Genomic DNA, 18,583 nt, shown 5'->3' with positions numbered 1-18,583 from the left:
TACAGTTAAACTGTATTCAACTGTGTTATATGGCAGTATAGACTCATAATCCAGTTCAGTGTAGTTAAACTACATTCTGAAGCTGCATTATATGACAGTGTAGATGGGGCATAAGACACTTTTGTATTTTCTTATATTCTACACTGAACTAAGAAATGAAAGGGGGGATGCACTGGAGTACAGCAAGTTCATTTGGGTTAAATCATGGCAGCAGTTCAGATGAAAAGAATGGCTCTTTTTTTATTCAGTCTGCTTCTCTTATGCAGGTTACTGCCATTAAAGGAGTCGTGGTGGCGCAATGGGTTAAAACCCTTGTGCCGGCTAAACTGTTGACCTGAAGGTTGGGTTGCTGACCTGAAGGTTTCTGGTTCAAATCCGCAAGATGGGATGAGTTCCCGTCTGTCAGCTCTAGCTTGAGGGACATGAGAGAAGCCTCCCAGCAGGATGGTAACACATCTAGGTGGCGCCTTTGCAACATTTCTATAGATGGCCAATTCTCTCATACCAGAAGCAACTTGCAGTATGTTCTCAAGTTGCTGCTGACACGATAAAAAAAAAAACTGCCAATATGCCATTTGGAGTAATTATCTGTAGGTCAGAGATGTGTTCTTCTGGAAAGTTGCATCTAACAAGATGCTTCATGTAGATTAGTTTAATATTGGAAATAATTTATATTGTCTTATAGTACTTTAATCATTGATGTGTAAAATAATAGTAACCTGCTTTCAGTGACATTGTGAGACTGAACAGAGTAATAAAGTGGGGCATGAATTTGGAAACGGGCAGGATATTTGGAGAAGTTGTATTCTTCAAATAAGCAGTTCCAAACTGGAATGCCTCCAAATAGATGCCAGTCCCTTAATTTGTTTTTCATATAAAAACTTATAGATGAAAAATTGAAACTAAGGGGAATTCAAATGTCTCTCCAAACTACTTTTCTAATATAATAGCAACATGCAAGTGTTCAGAAGAGATAGCATCAAGCAATGGCATAATTTCTCTAGCTTCTGTCAGCTATCCTGCTGACCATGTGAATCTGTAAAACCTGCTGATCATATGTATATTTAAAAGTTATTGTTTGCATGTTATAGATTCTTCTACTGGTTGACTCCTAAATATTGGAACATATCAGTTACCTAAATTCAGTGTGCATTAACCCATAGTTATTATGTATTCTTGGACTTGATTTAAATATAGCTTCATCCCAAATAGTGTTATCTAAGTATCCAGGCTTTCAAGTATTATCTAAGCATCCAATAACACACATGCAAAAAGGTTTCTTTTGTGCATTAAGCTGTATTACAACTTAGTTAAAACTAGGATAACACTGCCAGGGAAGAAAATATTGATTCCCTGTGAGCACTGAAAGGTATTATTAAGAAGCTGAGCTTAATGGATTTCCCCCCTTTTCAGGTATCAAAGCAAGCCAAAGAGTTCCTGGAATACATTTATGAAGAGCCCTTGATTGACATCCAGCAGGAAAACCCCATGTTGTATAGGCACGTTGAGCCACTGGCAACTGTGGTCCGTCTGAGACAACAGCTGAAATCCCTCCGAGCCTATTTATTCAGCTGCAGAGCCACAGTGGCTGAAGACCTGCGAAGGAGGTAGGAGAAAGACTCCAGCTTTTCTGAGGCTGCCTTCCTTGCCTTCTGGTCCATCATTCACTTCCTTTTCTTGGTTCCCATGACCCAGCAATTAAACTGCTGCCCAATGTGTCTGCCTGGTAGTTGCAACTGGATACTTTCAAAGGGAGAGTCTTGAAAGAGGCCTTTTCTACATCAGGGCTTCCTTGGGAGATATTAGAATGCCTAAACAAACTGGCAGTGCTATAAGAAGAGTGATTTTAACATATACATACCAATATGCAAGTGTATATAGTAATCACTAATTATTTGTAGAGCAACAGGACAAGTTGAAAGCCGGGGGCAGGAGAGGGTGGACCGGACCAAACCAAACCAAAAGAAACCCTTTTCCAGGCTCTAGGCAATAGAATATACAAACCTTGGAAAAAGTTGAACATAAGATGTGAGGCTGACCTACACTTTTTGGACTAGTAATCCATCTAGCCCAGTGGTGTTTATTTGACTTCCATTAACTACCCCCATCTTGCTACCTAATGTCTTTTTAAACTGGAAAATGATGAGAAATGACCCCGGACCTGTTGCTCTGCAAAACAAAGCATGTTCTCTGACCCTGAGCTATGGCAAGATGTTACACTAAGGCCCAATTATATACATTTTCTTCGGATGGGAATGATTTCTGGAATTGCTCACTCTAAGAGGATTTGTGTATTTGCAAAGATGTTTCTTTGCAAAGATGGTACAGTCTAATCTGGCCATCACAGTAATAGGGGTTTGGGGGGGGGGGTGTTGCATCATAGGGGAAAAACACTACAAGTTCCAGGATTTTGACTTCTATATTTTTCTTCCTGTTTCCAACAATGGCCTGCTCTCTGTCCATTAGGTCACTGAGGCCCCTTCTACACTGCCATATAAAATCCAGATTATCTGCTCTGAACTAGATTATATGGCAGTGTAGACTCAAATAATTCCATTCAAAGCAGATAATGTGGATTATCTGCTTTGATAATCTGGATTATATGACAGTGTAGAAGGAGCCTGAGATAAGCAAAAGAGCTGAACAGAGGTGGAGTTTGGAAAAGCTATTTTTCAACTACCATTAACAGAATCGCCTTACCATCATGGAAGTTGTTGTACAAAAACATAATTTCCCCATCTCTGGACTGGCTTTCAGATCTTGCCTCCTTAGCAGATTGGATGTTTCAAGACCTGAAAATAAAAAAAAAAACATATCTCAGGTCTCCGTTATCCCACAGAATTCGATGAAATAACTGAATTCAGCCAGTTCACTATTCACATAGTTATGTACTGGGATTCTGCTGTTGTTGTCTGTGGAATGCAGTACATGCAGTCCCAGTTACAAACATCCAATTTACTTAGTTACAAATGGGGATGAAACAACAGGAGGTGAGAGAAAATCTACTTCTAGGAAGGGAAATTCACTCCTGGAAGAGTTTTCATGGGAAAAAAGGGTCACCACTGAATTTTTTTTCACTAATCCTTGTTTCGATGACAAGCCAATTTTTTTCCAAAGTGAGGTGAAATCTTCTAAATGGGCACAGACAGCAAAGCAAATGTTACAGGGCTGTGAACCCTTCCTTAGGTTTTCCAGAACCAAATAATAATACCTATTTTTGCTAGAGTTCCACTTTAAAATGTTCCCTTTCTGACTTACATAGAAATTCAGCTTAAGAACAAACCTACAGAATCCATTTTGTCTGCACCTGGAATCCCTTGTGAGTTCTCCTCTCTGGGGCTGGATGGAGGATGAAAACAAGGATGTATAAAAATAGATTTCTTGGACGTGGTGCCCTTTGGCATCTTTGCTTCAGGGAGCAAACGGAGGTGATTTTTGCTTACTAGAGATAAGCAATGATAACCTATGTCAGTGCCTTGATTAATAATGTCAAGAACAGCTAACACAAGATATTAATGTCAGTAAGGTGCTAGATGTTAGTAACCACATCCCTGTTTTGAATGTCTCTATCTGTGCCTGGGTAAGAATGTGTGCGTTTGAATGAGCTGTAATTTTACAACAAAGGATGCAATGTTTTACTAATAACTATCTTCCGCATACCTCCATAGGCAGCATTATCTTTTTTATGTCTTTCATTTGTAATATTGGTAATAGTGTCTCCTTCAATTAGTACAGAACTGAAAGCAGAATGGTTTGTGGAGGGTACAGTTCAGAAAAGGCTTCAGAGAAAGAAATTACTGCTTTTGATTACCACCAAAGCCAAAAGAGAATGTTCTGATTAAAATAAAGAGGCAGGGAAGGCCAAACCCAGTCAATGATGAGAGTAGAAGAAAAGAGATCAAAGGAAACAAAGAGAGAAAAGCAATGGGGCTCGAAGACATAGGGCAAAGGGGGGAAAGGGAGGATTCTGACTGAGGCATGAAGAACCAGAACTGATGGGAAAAGGTGATAGAAAGGGTCCCGAGGAAGCTATGAAGAGGCATTCAGGGGAGCACAGGAACAAAAGCAAACCTGAGAAAATAGGAACCATTGGAAACTACAAAGGACCGCAACAAAGGAGGATTAGAGGCTGAAAAAGCAGCTGAGTGGATATAGTGTAGCGAATGGAGTGTACAAACTGAGGTTGTAGATTGGAAGGGAAGTAAAGAGCTAAAAAAACCCACCCCCACATTATTATTGAAGTTAGTGAAAAAAAGTTAAGTGCAGTTATTGGGAAAAGATGGATGAGCATACTGTTGAATGTTAGTGTGAGGTGTGTATCAATGAAGATGAATGTTTTAAAGGAAGGCTTTTAGGGATTAAATAATCACACATATAAACAATACATGCTCAGGTAACAGTAAAAAGTTCTGTGGTCATGTAAGCTGTAATTGACATCAGACGGATAAACCCAGTTCAGTTGCCATACTTGGTCTGAACTTGATCTGTAGTGCATTCAAACACTATAGCAGTCACCATGAGAATGAACACGGTCTTTGCAGAATTGCCTCCTTCTCTTCCTTTGTTTGTGTATTCCCCAGTCATCTTGCTTTTGCTGCTTCTTTTTTCAAACCTTTCGGTGACATTGGCCAGAGTTTGAGCACACTTCCTATTTTCTCTGCTCCAAAATAGCTTGTAGCTGGTCACCATCCTGTTTATCACTTTGCAACCCTTGAATTAATAGTCAAGTTCCTGTTCCATAAGGGATGTAAGGGAATTCTCGGGGTTCACTCATTCTTGGTGAACCCCTCTCCTTTTATCTCCATCTCTTGTTAGGCAAATAACTAACATTTCTGAGAAAACCATCCTGAAGCTCTGTCAGAATTACATAAACAATCTCAAACAAAATGGTAGTAGCGCTGCCTAGAGAGAACTAAGAGCAGACTGATTAATCATGATGGACCCTGTTGCTTTTACCACATGTATTGCTTTGTTAGGAGGTAAAGAAAAGATTTCACTTTTTTTTTTTTTGCTTTTCATGTTACCATCCAGGCTTGTGTTTTAAAATAAAGTGGTTTCTGAAAGCATAATAGAACAGCACCTTATAGTGTGCAATGAAATGGCTGTTCCTTTCAAAAACTATGTGTGTTTTTTAGAGGCAGGGGCGTATGCCATTCCTCAGTTTACATGTCCAGTCTTGGAATATTTGATGCAATCCCTTCATATTTATAGTTTCAACTTTTGAAGACTTAATTTATTGTTGAAGGCTTTCACGGCCGGAATCACTGGGGTGCTGTGTGGTTTCAGGGCTGTATAGCCATGTTGAAGCAGCATTTTCTCTAGATGTTTTACCTGGAGAGAAAAATCATGATTTCTGTATTTGTGGTTATTCACTGTCACAGCCCTAGCAGATGCAGAGGGCTGACTGTAATCCCTTTGATTAAAAAAATGTAATATTATTCCTGAAGTCTTCCAGCGTTGCCTATTTAGATAAGGACCTTGCACATTAGATGCTCATCTTGAACACCAAGAATGTGGATAATTCTGAGACTGCCTGGCACTCTGCAGTCTTTCAGATTGTCGGTTTCGCTCCTTTCCCAACCCAACATGTTAAGACTATTCAGAAGCATGGTGCCCCTCCAGGAAGTTACAATGACCTCAGTAGGAACAGGGCAAAGGGGTTTGCCTTCAAGGCAGAACATCATGATTCTGCTCCATGAACAAAGGATAAAAGAATGCTATACTCCTTGTGGCAATGTATGTAAATACAGTCAGGTCATTTTGACAGTTGCTGATGGAGGTACTGATTGAAGTGGTCTTGTAGCTGAAACTCTGTTGCCAAAAGGCCATCTTTCATATTTCTCTTCCAACTTGCTTCCACAATACTGCACACCTGAGCCAAAAATGAGTTTGAAAACAAAGCTTTTTTTTTTGGAAGTAAAGAATATGATTTAGTTACTTTAGCTCCAATAGCAATTTTGAATGTTGTCAGGAAAAGGCTATATGAGTGCCTTTAGGACAGAGGTGTCAAATTTGTGGCCCTCCAGATGTTTGGGACTCCAGCTCACAGAAGCCCTAGCCAGCTTGTCTGATGACAAGAAATTCTGGGTGCAGAAGTCCAAAACACCTGGAGAGACCAGAAGTTTGACACCACAGATTTGGGATTGGAGCCCTTCATATGAAGCTATATGGGTTCATATAGGATTTGAGTTCCTCATATGAAACTATGTAGGTTCCTATAGTATTTGAGTTCCTCATATGAAGGTATATGTGGGTTCCTTTGGAATTTGAGTTCCTCATATGGAGCTCAGTGGGTTCCATTAGGATTTGAATTGCCCATTGCCAGGGTAATATGCTGGCATCCCCTCCTTTTTTCAGCATCTGAAATAGGGAAGCCAACTCACATAGATTTCTTTGCACATAGGCTTCTTTCGGTTTTGGACCACTGCATTGTTTAAGGGAACTATATAAGGAGCTGTACATTATCAAGGAAATTTGGAGATAAAGATATACAACAACTTCAGTTGTTTAGTGCACCATCCCACATGCAGGCCTTTAGAGAAACCGCATTGAGACTCCCCTGATCAAAAGGCAGCCTATTCCCTGTATTCAGTGATATCAGGTAACGAGGTCAGCCGTGGAAATGGCCCATAAATTACATAGATCGAATGGAATCTTGCTAGAATGCAGAGAAATATAATTTCAGAGATATTTGTTTGAAGCAGCAGGTGGAGATTATGAATATTTTCAGCATAGAACAAAACAAGTTTGCCTCTCTTCATCCTTTGGGGATAAATGTTCTAGTGGTTATAGGAGGCCAACCCAAATTACAGCCCTGCCCAGCAGTTTTTGTTTCTTTAGGAAATTGACGTAAGAATTAAAACCTTTCCTCTACGTTTTTCAAGGCAGTAAAGAACATTAGCTTAACTTGTAAACAAAAACTGAAATACTTTTTTTAAATCCTCAATTTCATAGACCATTTTAATTGGAGTTTAAAACACCTTGTTCTTAAGTGCTAGAAATGTCATTTCCAGACAGCAGTTCTGCAAGTAATACATCCACTATAATAATCCAGTTATGAAAGATAAGTGGGAATATCATGAAATTGAAATGTTGTGTAAATAAGCATCTTGTGGTCATAGTTCTTCATCTTCACGTTTTCCCCATTAAATGCATGAGACAACCTGTGGCCCTCCGTGTCTTGCTAGACTGTTGACCAAAACTTCTAGAGTATGAAAATCCATAATTATTCCGCTCCTTCTGCAAAGAGTGGGTTTGTGGAAGTTCCATGTTGGACACTTTCCTTCCGAATCTAATCTATAAAGCTAGGAAGAAAGGCTGACAGGCTTTGAATGAAAAATTGTAGAGGGTTTAAACTGAATTTTATTCTATGATGCCCAGTGGAATTATGAGCATTTTCTCTGTGCTTTTTGGGCTTCTTTTGGTCATTTTAAAGACAATAATGTCCTTATTTCAAAACATATTGAGCTGCTCTGTTGGCTTAGAAATTAAGATGAACACTAACTCACAGAGTTGGACACGACTAGACTTAATGTCAGGGGGAAACCTTTACCTTTAAGTATATATATTTTTAGGATATAGTTAATTGTTTAGAAACATTTATTACCTACCTTGTATATTCATGCCTGAAATCACGGGGCATGAGGCATTTAATTGGCTGACCTTCCATTTGCTACAAGGTGGCTTTTGGGTTTCGCAGGTGCAGTTTTAAGTATTGCGGCAAGCATTTTCTAAAGTGATCAATGTTTTGCTAGTGCCAATTTTTCAAGCAAGACTTTCTGAAAGTGAAAACAGTTTGAATCTCAGTAGGGTTTATAGAAAAGTAGCATCTCATGGTAGAAACAAATGTGGACATCTGTCATTTTATAGCTAGATAACTAGAGCAGTGGTGGATAAAGATTTGGAATGAATCCAGTTAAACATTAGAGCCAATTTGAAACACATTCTATAATGGCAAAGAAGCAGTTATTCAATGCATCAATACAATCAGGCCCAACACAGTTTTTGTGTGGTTAAAAGGCAATATAATCCTAAAACTCAGCACCCCCAGACATTCACTTCAATGAAATAGAAAATATTTTGTAGAAAAAAATCACTCAAATCCATATTGAAAGTACAAGGGGTGTTCGGGTCAAACTGGTATTTTTAATTCCACAGGTATAAAAATGGATGCTACTACATGCAGTAGTAAGTGACTATTGTGTCTTATTACTGATAGGCAGCGCAGATGGACCAATCCATAATTGTTAATCAAGATGGCAAACAATAGTGGTAGTGTATGCATAGAACAGTGCGTGGTGATGAAGTTTCTTGTGAACAAAGACCCGTGCTGCAGGATGTCCTGCAAAAACAAAGTTTTTGCAGTATAATACACATTTTCCATGTTTTTATAATAGAATCAATTTGGAAATGACATTTCTAACCCAGGAACAGAAATCGTATTTCATAGTGTAATCGATGCATAACAGGTCATGACATTGCACAAGGAATTAATCCTCCTGTGGGAACAATGAACATAATGTTCCACAAACATTTGGATTTTGCATTTTCGAAAAGTTGGTGTATGCTGGGTGCCCTTTCCGCCTTTGACCATCACAAAAGTATTGAAGACTGCACTGAGTTGAAGAAGCATTTTGACAAGAAAGACCAGGTTCCTAAGAGGTCAGCATTTCAGAATTGATGATAAAGCAAAGCAGACTGTCCTAGGATGCTTCAGGTACACTGACAAATCTCTCTATGCTGAAGCTGTCCAGGCATTAGTTAAACACTGGAATAAGTGCATATATGTAGCAAGGGAGTATGTGAAAAAAATTAATGTAGTTTCCACTCTATGAAATTTGTTCTTTTATTTTATAAACTCAAAAATCCCAGTTTGAATTGAATGCCTCTCGTAGATCTCAAAGAGGTAATTGAGGCATGTATTTCTTTGATTTTAATGAATGAGTTTCCATTTGTTCCACACAATGATATGGTCAAGATGCTTAGAGAAGTGAATCCGACCACCTGTCCATTTTATTTGATTAGAGCTGCCAGAGGAGAGATAACCTGTTGAGGCATGTTGGGTGCAGGCCTGTAGCCGGGGGGGGGGGGGGGGGGGGGGGGGGGGCAGGGTTAGGAGTTCAACCCCCCCTGAAATTTTCAACACTCCCCCCCCCCCCATTTTTTTTCTAGCTACGGCCCTGGTTGTATGTAAAGGCTTCTTTGCAAGAGAGCTCAATTTAGTGTGTTGGTTTTGACCTACAACGCTCTAAGCAACTTGGAGCAAGGTTATTTGAAAGACTGTTTTCTTCCATATGAACCTGCCTAGAATTTAAGATCCCCAGCAGAGCTCTTTTTACATTTCCCATCATCCCAAGAGGGTAGGTTGAAGAAAGTACACAAGACAAGGCTTTCTAAGGCTCCTTCCACATGGCTGAATAAAATCCCACATTTTCTACTTTCATAGAATCATAGAATGAGTTGGAAGAGACCTCATGGGCCATCCAGTCCAACCCCCTGCCAAGAAGCTTTGAACTTGAATATATAGCAGTGTGAACTCATATAACCCAGTTCAAAGCAGATATTGTAGGATTTTCTGCCTTGATATTCTGGGTTATATGGCTGTGTGAAAGAGTCCTTAGCAACACTGTCTCAGCTTTGAAACTCCCTCCTATGAGAGGCCAGTCTGGCTCAATCCCCTTTTAGCTTCGAGCAAGCACCAAAACTGTATAGGTTCTTGCAACTTCGGAACCTTAATAGTGAAGTGACTGTGGATTGTTTTAGATGTGTGGTGTTCTTTTAAATGTTTATTAAAGACATTTTAGTATGTTTTAAAATAATGTTTTAATTTGTTTGTTTCATTTTCGATATATCACCTCTGTTGCTTCCCCTAGCCACAAATTGTCTTCATCAAAAAGATCAAGTGTGTGCTGACTTACTATATGTGAACAGCTAGAAATTAATTGAGACAGGCCCTTGGTTGTTATCAAATTCTACTCCCTTCACCCCTATCAAGTGGCCTCAAGATAACTGGTGAAGTCCTGCAATGCAATACGTTTGAGGGGCAGGATCACTACTCTAAGGCCATTAAGTAGGGGAGGGGCTACCTACAGCTGTGTCTGAAGAATGTTTTTATCATCTTAAGATGCTGTTTTTTAATGGAAATACTTATGCCTTCAGGGTGTTGTGTGTTTCAGGGCTGCATGGTCGTTTTCTAGCAGCATTTTCTCCTGATGGCTCGCATGCATCTGTGGCTGGCATTTTCAAAAGTTCCTTTGAAGATGCCAGCCACAGATGCAGGCAAAACATCAGGAGAAAAATCTGCTTGAACATGGCCATACAGCCCAGAATCCATGCAACACCCCAGTGATTCTAGCTGTGAAAGCCTTCAACAACACTTAGGCCTTTTTTCACTAGTTTGCCTAACAAGGAGGAGGTATCTGGACTTGGTTGCCAGGCACTGAAAGGAATTCACAGTTTTCATCGCAATAGGACATCCCATTCTTGTATGGCAGGATACTGTACCAGATTCTTGACAAATATATTATTTAAAAATCTAGGCTTTAATTTACCATGGTGTTAACATTCTAAAAATAATTAATTTTCCCCATTTATTTAGACACACTTTTGGCAACTGATTTCACTTTCTCTGGAAGGGGCTTTTAAATAAATGTGTACCCCATTTTTCTTTAACTGGTATATTTTAAGAATGTACATTGTGTGTCTCTGTATGTCCACTTTTCTTCTATTTCTTCTATTTCTGTTCTCATTGTACTATTTTATTGTGCGCTGCAGTAAATCACACAAATAAGAAGGGCAGCAAGTTAACCTAATAAGACAGTTTCTTGACCAGATCTGATTATACCTATGGATTTTACTTGTTGGTCTTTTTAAAATATCTTTCTGTTTACCTATCTACCTGTCTCCCTCCTTCCTTCCTTGGTAGAAGAGGGCTTGATTGATTTATGCCCACCTGCCTTGATTTCTTTCAGCTACAGGGTGAAGTGCAGAATTTACTCTGTGCTTATCGCTTTTGTACTTTGGCTTTTAGCATAGGACTTAGACATGTCTATTTGCAGGCGTTTTAGCCTAGCTGTCAGTGTGTTTAATTCAGGGGAGAAAAATTACCCTGAGCCTGAAGACAAACTGTCTCCTAAATGCCTTCAGAGTAGGAATGGCTAACAAAGGAACATACCCACAAACCCTGCAACTTGGCCTCAAATGCAGAAAACAAAACCTTATCTGTGATTCTGTTTGCAGTAGGAACATAAGCGATAACCTTTTGTCTGTGTAGATATATAACCTGATAAGACTGAGAGGTGAGGATGAATGAGGATGGATTCTGTCTTGGATCACTGTTATTTTTCAAGCTATTTATCAGTCAGGAGAATATGGAAGCATGGGGCAGATTCCCACCGCTCTAACTTTCTTGCTCTGGTTAGATGTCATATCTCTAAATCCTTTATGATACAATAGCTAAAAGGTCACCCTAGGATCAATTGTTTGCTATCATTTTGTAGGCAGTTCATGCAAAAGTGATCCCTTTTCCTTCTCTCTTTATTGTTTTAAATGTTTATATCCCACAGTTTCATCTAAGACTAAGATTCTCCAGGCAACATATAGCAGCAAAGTGTTTTAAAAAACAACAACCTGTGATTGTACATTAAATTCCTAACTGTTCCTTTTAAAAGAAAAAGACCAGCACTGAGATAGTAGGACCAGAAAGATCAGAAATACATACTGAGCGAAACTGCTTAAACCAGCTTTCTTCGAGCCAATGCTTCTTTCAGGTGTTATAAATCATAGTATCCATCAACTCAAGGGAGCAGGTTGAGGAAAGTTAACTTAAGAATCTGCCTGGTTTTTGCAAGGATTTTTTTAAAGAAATAATAATTTTTCATATCCAGAACTCTGTCTTCCAACTTTTTCTGTTTTATCCAGTGTCACAATGGGATGCTGTCTTTAACACCAACAACAGCAACAACACGAATTATTATTATTATTATTATTATTATTATTATTATTATTATTATTATGACCCTGCTGTTTCCCAAAACTGGGACAACTTACAACTTAAAAAGCAATACAAAACATACAAAAAGTAAATATTAAAATAAAATTAAACTAGTTGCAAAGGAGTCCAGTTAAAATATAATTTAAATAAACAAATAGCCTAAAGCAAAGCAGTACCCCCAGCTTGTTTTAAAAAATCTGTTCAAATAGAAAGGTTTTGAAGAAGTTTTCACATTTTCTAATTCAAATCAATACTTTCTATATTGACTGCTTTCCTGAGAACTAAATGGATTTTTAGAAATACATAATGAACTGCAAAGTGAGGCTGCTTAGTAATTTGGAGTGGGTTGTCATCAATATCCTGGCGACAGCTAACTTTGTTTCTCTTTTTCACCTGAATAAGAGGCCTGTCTGGGGGCAAGAACAGGCTGGATTAGAATGAATAATGGAAACTCAGTCCAGTCCAGACAAGATAAAGTTGCTCTGTTTGGTAGCCCTAGCAATGGTGGAAATGTTGTGGAAAGGGCTACCTTAGATAGTTCAAGATGTTGAAGTTTACAGCTTTGCAAGTCAGTGTGTTTTCCTGCATGCTGAAATGGAGAATGCCACCAAAACAGCTTTAAGTAATTTCAGTCATTACACTGTGGGGCATGACCTGGTAACAAGTGTGTAGGGACTGCAAAACACTTCTTTAAAAATGGCTCAGTGTCACTTCTGATTTCAGAGAATGGCAGAGTAAATCCCTTTTACTCTGGATTTTCATTCTTCCATTGAGTTGGCTCTAGGATCTGCCCCTTGTCCCAGAAAGTGAAGCTTTCTAGGTATCCAGTACATAATATAACTCACCCCATGCAGCGTTCTCCATACAACATGTCCAAAGGGGCAAAGAAACTATTGTGGGGAGAAGAGGGTTGAAAGTACTTTTGTCAGCCCAGTTGTTTCCACTTCAATCTAGACCCACTCTGTCTTCCTGCTCTTTGAGACTTGGAGATGGCAACTTTTTGGTGATACCCTTCATTTCATCAGTACAGCCCCCTAAACTTTGGGATTGGTTCCCGGCTGTGCGCAGCAGATCACAGAGTCTGCCTGTTTTAAGACAATGACCAAGGCCTTCTTGTTTATGCAAGCTTCTTGAGATTAGTTCTTTTATTAAGGGTGGCTTCATGCTGGTCCATTTTCTTACCCTGTTAGGATATGAAATTATTTACTTTGTTAATTTCTACTTGTGCTCTGCTTTGGGAATCTTATCAGATTGAAAAATAGGCTATAAATGGAGATGTGCATCTTCAGTGTGTCCAGGAGCCAGTTCTCCCTTCTGTGGTTCTCACTGTACTCATGTACTTCACTGCCACTGTAATCTGCTGAATTCTAGGTTCCATTTTCATGTGCTTCGGAGATGGAGTCTCATGGATCCCAATAGAAGTGCCCTTATGCCACGTGATAGCCTATATGGAACTCTGTTTCCGAAGCTCATGGAAATTGAGTCCAGAGTGCATGGGATGAGGTCCATACATCACATGGGATTTCTTTCCTATTTATTGCTATATCTCCTGCCACATCACACCAGAACATGGATCCACTTTAAATCTGGTTTCGGCCTCCTGCAGAATTCTGGGGTTTGTAGTTTGGTGAGGCCCAGGACCTGTCTGGCTGAGATGTTTAAAGGCCGCTCCCTAAAGTGGATTTAAAGTGGATCCAAACTCTAGTGTGATTAGGTCCCTGGTCTTCTAGTTTTGTTTTTTCACATTGTTGGCGATCATATTTCTTTGTACTAACGCTCATCTTACAAACTTAGGATGGCCTTACAATTTCCATGGAGTCCAGCGAGGCTTGTTTCTGCAAGGATGTGTCACTGCACCTCCAGTAATGAAAAACACCCTCTCTGTTCCAACTTCATTAGAGTAGTCTCTCTCCTCCCCGCTGTTACATGAATTTGTCTCCATATATTGTTCATTTCAATCTTTTGTGTTTTTTCAAAGAATCTCAAAGTTCCAATACTGTAGCAAAGGAGTACTGTTGTGTGTTCCAGTTCTTCTTTTATGCCAATTTCTTGGAGGTTTTTTGGCAGCATATATCTCTCAAGATCCAAACACATTTCTTAACATGAATAAATGATAGAGTTACCAGTGCTCCTTGGCACAAAGGACTGGATTGAACTAAAAAGTGATCTCTAAATTGACCTCCATTCCACTTGAGAGAGGCACAAAATGTTTCCTCTAAAGCAGCCACCTCCGGGATGCAACTGGTTCTGTCCATTAGGTACATGATCTTTATGACATTGAGTGCCCTTTTTGCTCCCTTTGATTTTGTTCAGAAAGCACCTTAATGTACTTAGAGTGGTATCATCTGTCATAGGTTTTGGCTTTTTTCCTCCTGTTTGTTTCCATCACAAATAAAAAGAGATGCTTCTCCAATAAATAGGGATCCCATTTTTTAAAAAAGGGGGAAGAATGAACATGCCTTGGGTTTTAAGACTTTCTTATCCCAGTTTCCATGGTAATGGGAATAGATGTGTTTTTCCTATTGTTTCTTTCATTGTGATTCTGTGCTTTTAATGTAGTCTGCATGTATTTTCTGCTTTCTACCTTTATGAAGAGTCCTTCTCTTTGGAACAGAACTGGAAAAGGATGTTTGGATATCTTTTTGTCCCTTCAGGGAGATAGGGCAGTCTATGAATAAAATTGCATTATTTTTATTTATTTATTTATTTATTTATTTATTTATTTATTTTTGTTAGATAAAACACACCTGCAAGATATATATAGCCTTATGTTTTTTAAAATCAGTAACAACAGTAGCAAATCTTTGGACAATAACTTTTAATTCGTAAGAAAAAGATACAAATAATATAATCTACTATTAATCCAAAATTGAGACTTCAGAGGAAGAATGGTAACACGTCGTCTGTTATTGACATATTCAGTTATCAAGGGGATATATAGCACAGGTGTATAACTGGGTTTTATATGGGTAAATAGCTTGTGTAGTTATTTGAAAAGGGCCTTGATGTTAGGTAATATCAGTTTGGTCATATGTTATGCTATTTCTTAGGAAAAAATCAGTCTTTCCTTTTGTTTTTATGAATTCACCCATTAGAAAATGCATAAAGATGTGAGTGAACTACAGTTCCCAAAAATCTTGGGTCAACCTTGCCAAAACTCCCCCAGTATTCACAGTTGGCCATGTTTGATATGTGTGCCAGATCTATCATCTGCTGGGTTCAGTATTCTCTGGATAATTATGAGTAATATAATAATAATTATGACTTCTTCTAATAACCTGAGCAAAGACGGGTACCCAAGCTTGTCCTTTATTAAAAATGGCGGCCACCATACCACTACACTTCAAGCACTCAAGATATTGGATACGTTGCATTCTTCAGGCTTCCCCACATTGCTGCTGAACAACCCTCCTGTGGAAGTAAAAATTGAGGGATGGCTGCCTTTCAATCTCCATTTGGGGCGATGGAGGAGTAATGGGATGGGCACTTCTCACTTCTGCCTCTGATCACTGCCTTTGCTCTAGCTGTCTGCTCCATCATTAGCCTGTGTTAGCAACACATTTGGGGGGATTTTTGTCAATTTGTTTTATACATTAATATATATGGTAGCCTTTAAAGAGCCATACGAACCTGTTGATTTGCCTGCCATAGTCTAATATGGCTAACTCTTTGGAACACTGCAGGAAGTTTTCAGAGAAGATTTGAAAGCAACACAAATCCTCACTATTTCTTTTTTTCTTTCTCTTTTTCTCAAGAATTTTCCCCAGAGAGTATCTTCTTCAGCAGATTCACCTCTATTCCTTGGCAGACCTACAGCAGGTGAGTGCTTTAAATTCTTCTAGGTAACATAACACGTATAGATATATTTTATAAAAGGCATGCACTTATAATTTGTATGACTTACATTGCATTCATTTACGTGGACCCCTCCTCTAAACGTATTAACAAATGAATAGTATACATTTGTATTGCAGTCTCCTTTCCTTGTGCCCCAAACCTTTCATCATGTAATTCAATTAATGTTCCTGCTGAGGCGAAGTTAAATTGAATTTTGCTTTTAATCTGGCCAGAGCCTTATCAGGCTAGAAAGTCTTCCACTCTTATCCCCGCATCTCATTTCATTACTTCTGAGGTTTCAAATCGGATTGCCTGTTTTCTCTCAAAATGAAGATGTCTTAGGAAAGAAGGTAATAGGGTTGAAGAGACAAGATAAGGAACCCAGGTGCCGCTGCCAGAACCTTATTCAGAAAAGATGGGCTTTGACAATCCATTTCCAGTATCGAGATCCAGTGGAATAAAGCTTGTCTTTTAAAAAAGCACAAGCAAAAGCATACAGACAGAATCAGTTGTCAGGCATTTGTAGAATTTGAAAACATGTTTTCTTTTTAGCATACATTTTTTGGGGAAATAAAGTAAGACGAAAGTAGGGACAACCAGCATGGTGTAACCTTTTAAACCTTGGCCTATGGCTCTGGGAGACCAGGGTCTGAATTCCCGCTTGGTCATAGAAACCCACTTGGTGACCTTGGGAAAGTCACATTCTCTCAGCCTCAGAGGAAGACAAATCTTTCAAAGAAAACCCCTTGATATGGTTGTCTTGGGATCGCCACAAGTCAGAAACAACTTGAAGGCAAAGAAAAACGAAGTGGGGATTCTTAAAAAATAGAGGGGAGGACATACTTGCCTATAGCAATGGGACAAGAGAATAGAGGGGGATTGCAGCTTCTTTCTAAACCCCTAGATAACTGTACCACTGTAGCTCAAAGGAAGCCAACTCTAGTCTGAAAATGAGTTTTTTATTGCAATTCCCTGATTCCCTCACAATTGGCTAAGCTGGTGAAAGTGATGGATATTATAGGCCAAGGAAAATCTGGAGAGCCTCAGTTGCCTACCTCTCTCTCCCTGTTCTGTGTATTCAGGTATTTTTCTCTTTGGAAAGCCACCATATCAGCCAAAAGGAAAACAGCGACTTCTTATTTGCAACTCCATTTGTGAGCGATCAATTGGAGGTGGTCATGTCCATCAGCATTTTGATTGAACACTTACTCCCACATACCCTGCCATTATAATATGTGTATTTATAGAATGTTTACATTGTTTATGTGTTTTAATTATGCTGTAACCCTCCTTGAGCCACGAGGAGACTAGGGTAAGAAATACAATTATCAGTATTATTATTAAGCAATATTTTCTTTGGAGGAGGAGGAGGAGGATGCTTCCCATTTTTCTTTTGAGGGGCCTGATTATCATGGCCGATTTTTTATTTTTATTTTTGTATTTTTGCAATGTACGACAATTAGCTCATTGGGAAAAAATTGCAATATCTTAAAAAATCACCATCACATTTTAAAGTAGCAGCACTTCCCAGTCAAAAGAAGTAGGGCAATGGATCCAGATGTCTCTGAGCTTTCTTCTATGGAAAAAATGGAAGCCAGTACTTTTCAAATTGTAGAAATGTAGGTGGGGAGGATCTGAATGGAAATATATTGGAGTCTTGCTATAGTTTCTGCTGCAGACTTATACCCTAGGCATAAGCCCTGTTGAATCCACCAAGACTCTTCTAAGTAGATTCAGGATTATAGTGCACATACTTAAATAACTGATAATAAGATAGACTCCCATTTCCATAGACTTGAACATGCATTTGAATAACCTTACATTGTTAGTTATTTGCAATTTAATACACAGCAATCGAGCTTTTCTTTCAGTTAGTGAAAGTGTATGACAGCAATATCCAAGGTGAATTTGAAAGCTGCCAAGTGAACAGGTGTTTTGCCCTGGATGGTGTTCTTTGCAGTGTAATTATAGGACAATCCATGATGAATTCACTACATAATGGCTTTTAATGTTCCTGTGCCCCAGGGGGAGAATAGTGTAGTACAAAGGGGAAGGTGTGAAGCCAAAGAAACTTAATTTTGGCAAATCTCTTAAACTACTTCTGCTGATTACTCTCAAAAAGCTCCCTGAGTGCAACTGAGAATACCTCAGCAGGTCAGAGTTTTAGTCCAAGCAATGAGTGGTAGTTCCCTCCTCTTCCACACCACCCTCCTCCAGTTACACAAAGGTGTAATAGTAGAGTAGTGATATCAAACAAATGCTTCTATCATCCCAGTGCCTACTGCACAACCAGTATTACAGTTAGTTCAGTTAACATATAGGTTTTTCTAACCTTATCACTCCCCAATTTATTCTTACAGATGTTAGCAGGCAAAATACATTTAGATCACTCAGATCTAATGAGCAGAAAAAGAATTGTGACTATTGTTAGCCAATAATAGATTCATAGTAACCCTCTCTCATTTCATGAGGTGCAACAAGAAACAAGTCTCTTGTGAAGAAGTGTGTGCTTCTTGTTATTTTTAAGTCAATCTCTAGTGTGATTGAAACTATGAAATCCTTATCTTTAAGAATGAAGAAAATAACTGCTCTGTTTTCAGTAACATTATATTTCTTCAACTGAAGGATGCCATCGATTATAGTAAAGGTAAAGGTTTCCCCTGACGTTACGTCCAGTCGTGTCTGACTCTGGGAGTTGGTGCTCATCTCCATTTCTAAGCCAAAGAGCCAGTGTTGTCCATAGACACCTCCAAG

At 39.0% G+C, this 18,583-nt stretch overlaps 1 protein-coding gene and 1 long non-coding RNA gene across 3 annotated transcripts in view; one reads left to right on the top strand and one right to left on the bottom strand.

Moving 5' to 3' along the window:
- LOC103280281 (uncharacterized) overlaps positions 1-18,583 on the bottom strand; it is a 93,199-nt gene that overhangs the window by 7,175 nt on the left and 67,441 nt on the right. The window contains exons 3-4 of the long non-coding RNA XR_010000775.1: positions 7,611-7,778; positions 2,701-2,792 (exon numbers count right to left, since the gene is read on the bottom strand). This is a non-coding gene — a long non-coding RNA (uncharacterized LOC103280281). The remainder of the gene's footprint in view (positions 1-2,700; positions 2,793-7,610; positions 7,779-18,583) is intronic.
- Positions 1-18,583, top strand: part of plekhm3 (pleckstrin homology domain containing M3) — a 101,288-nt gene that overhangs the window by 39,554 nt on the left and 43,151 nt on the right. For both annotated transcript variants that reach the window (XR_010000755.1, XM_003226077.3), the window contains exons 5-6: positions 1,414-1,607; positions 15,748-15,811. Coding sequence is in view for 1 of the 2 variants with exons in the window: in XM_003226077.3 (XP_003226125.2) it covers positions 1,414-1,607; positions 15,748-15,811 (258 nt within the window). In the remaining variant the exon portion in view is untranslated. The remainder of the gene's footprint in view (positions 1-1,413; positions 1,608-15,747; positions 15,812-18,583) is intronic.

The sequence above is a fragment of the Anolis carolinensis genome, chromosome 1 (assembly GCF_035594765.1).
Source record: "Anolis carolinensis isolate JA03-04 chromosome 1, rAnoCar3.1.pri, whole genome shotgun sequence".
NCBI classification, from domain to species: Eukaryota; Metazoa; Chordata; class Lepidosauria; order Squamata; family Dactyloidae; genus Anolis; species Anolis carolinensis.
The sequence above is the reverse complement of the archived record's forward strand: the minus strand, read 5'-3'. Positions and strand labels throughout refer to the sequence as shown.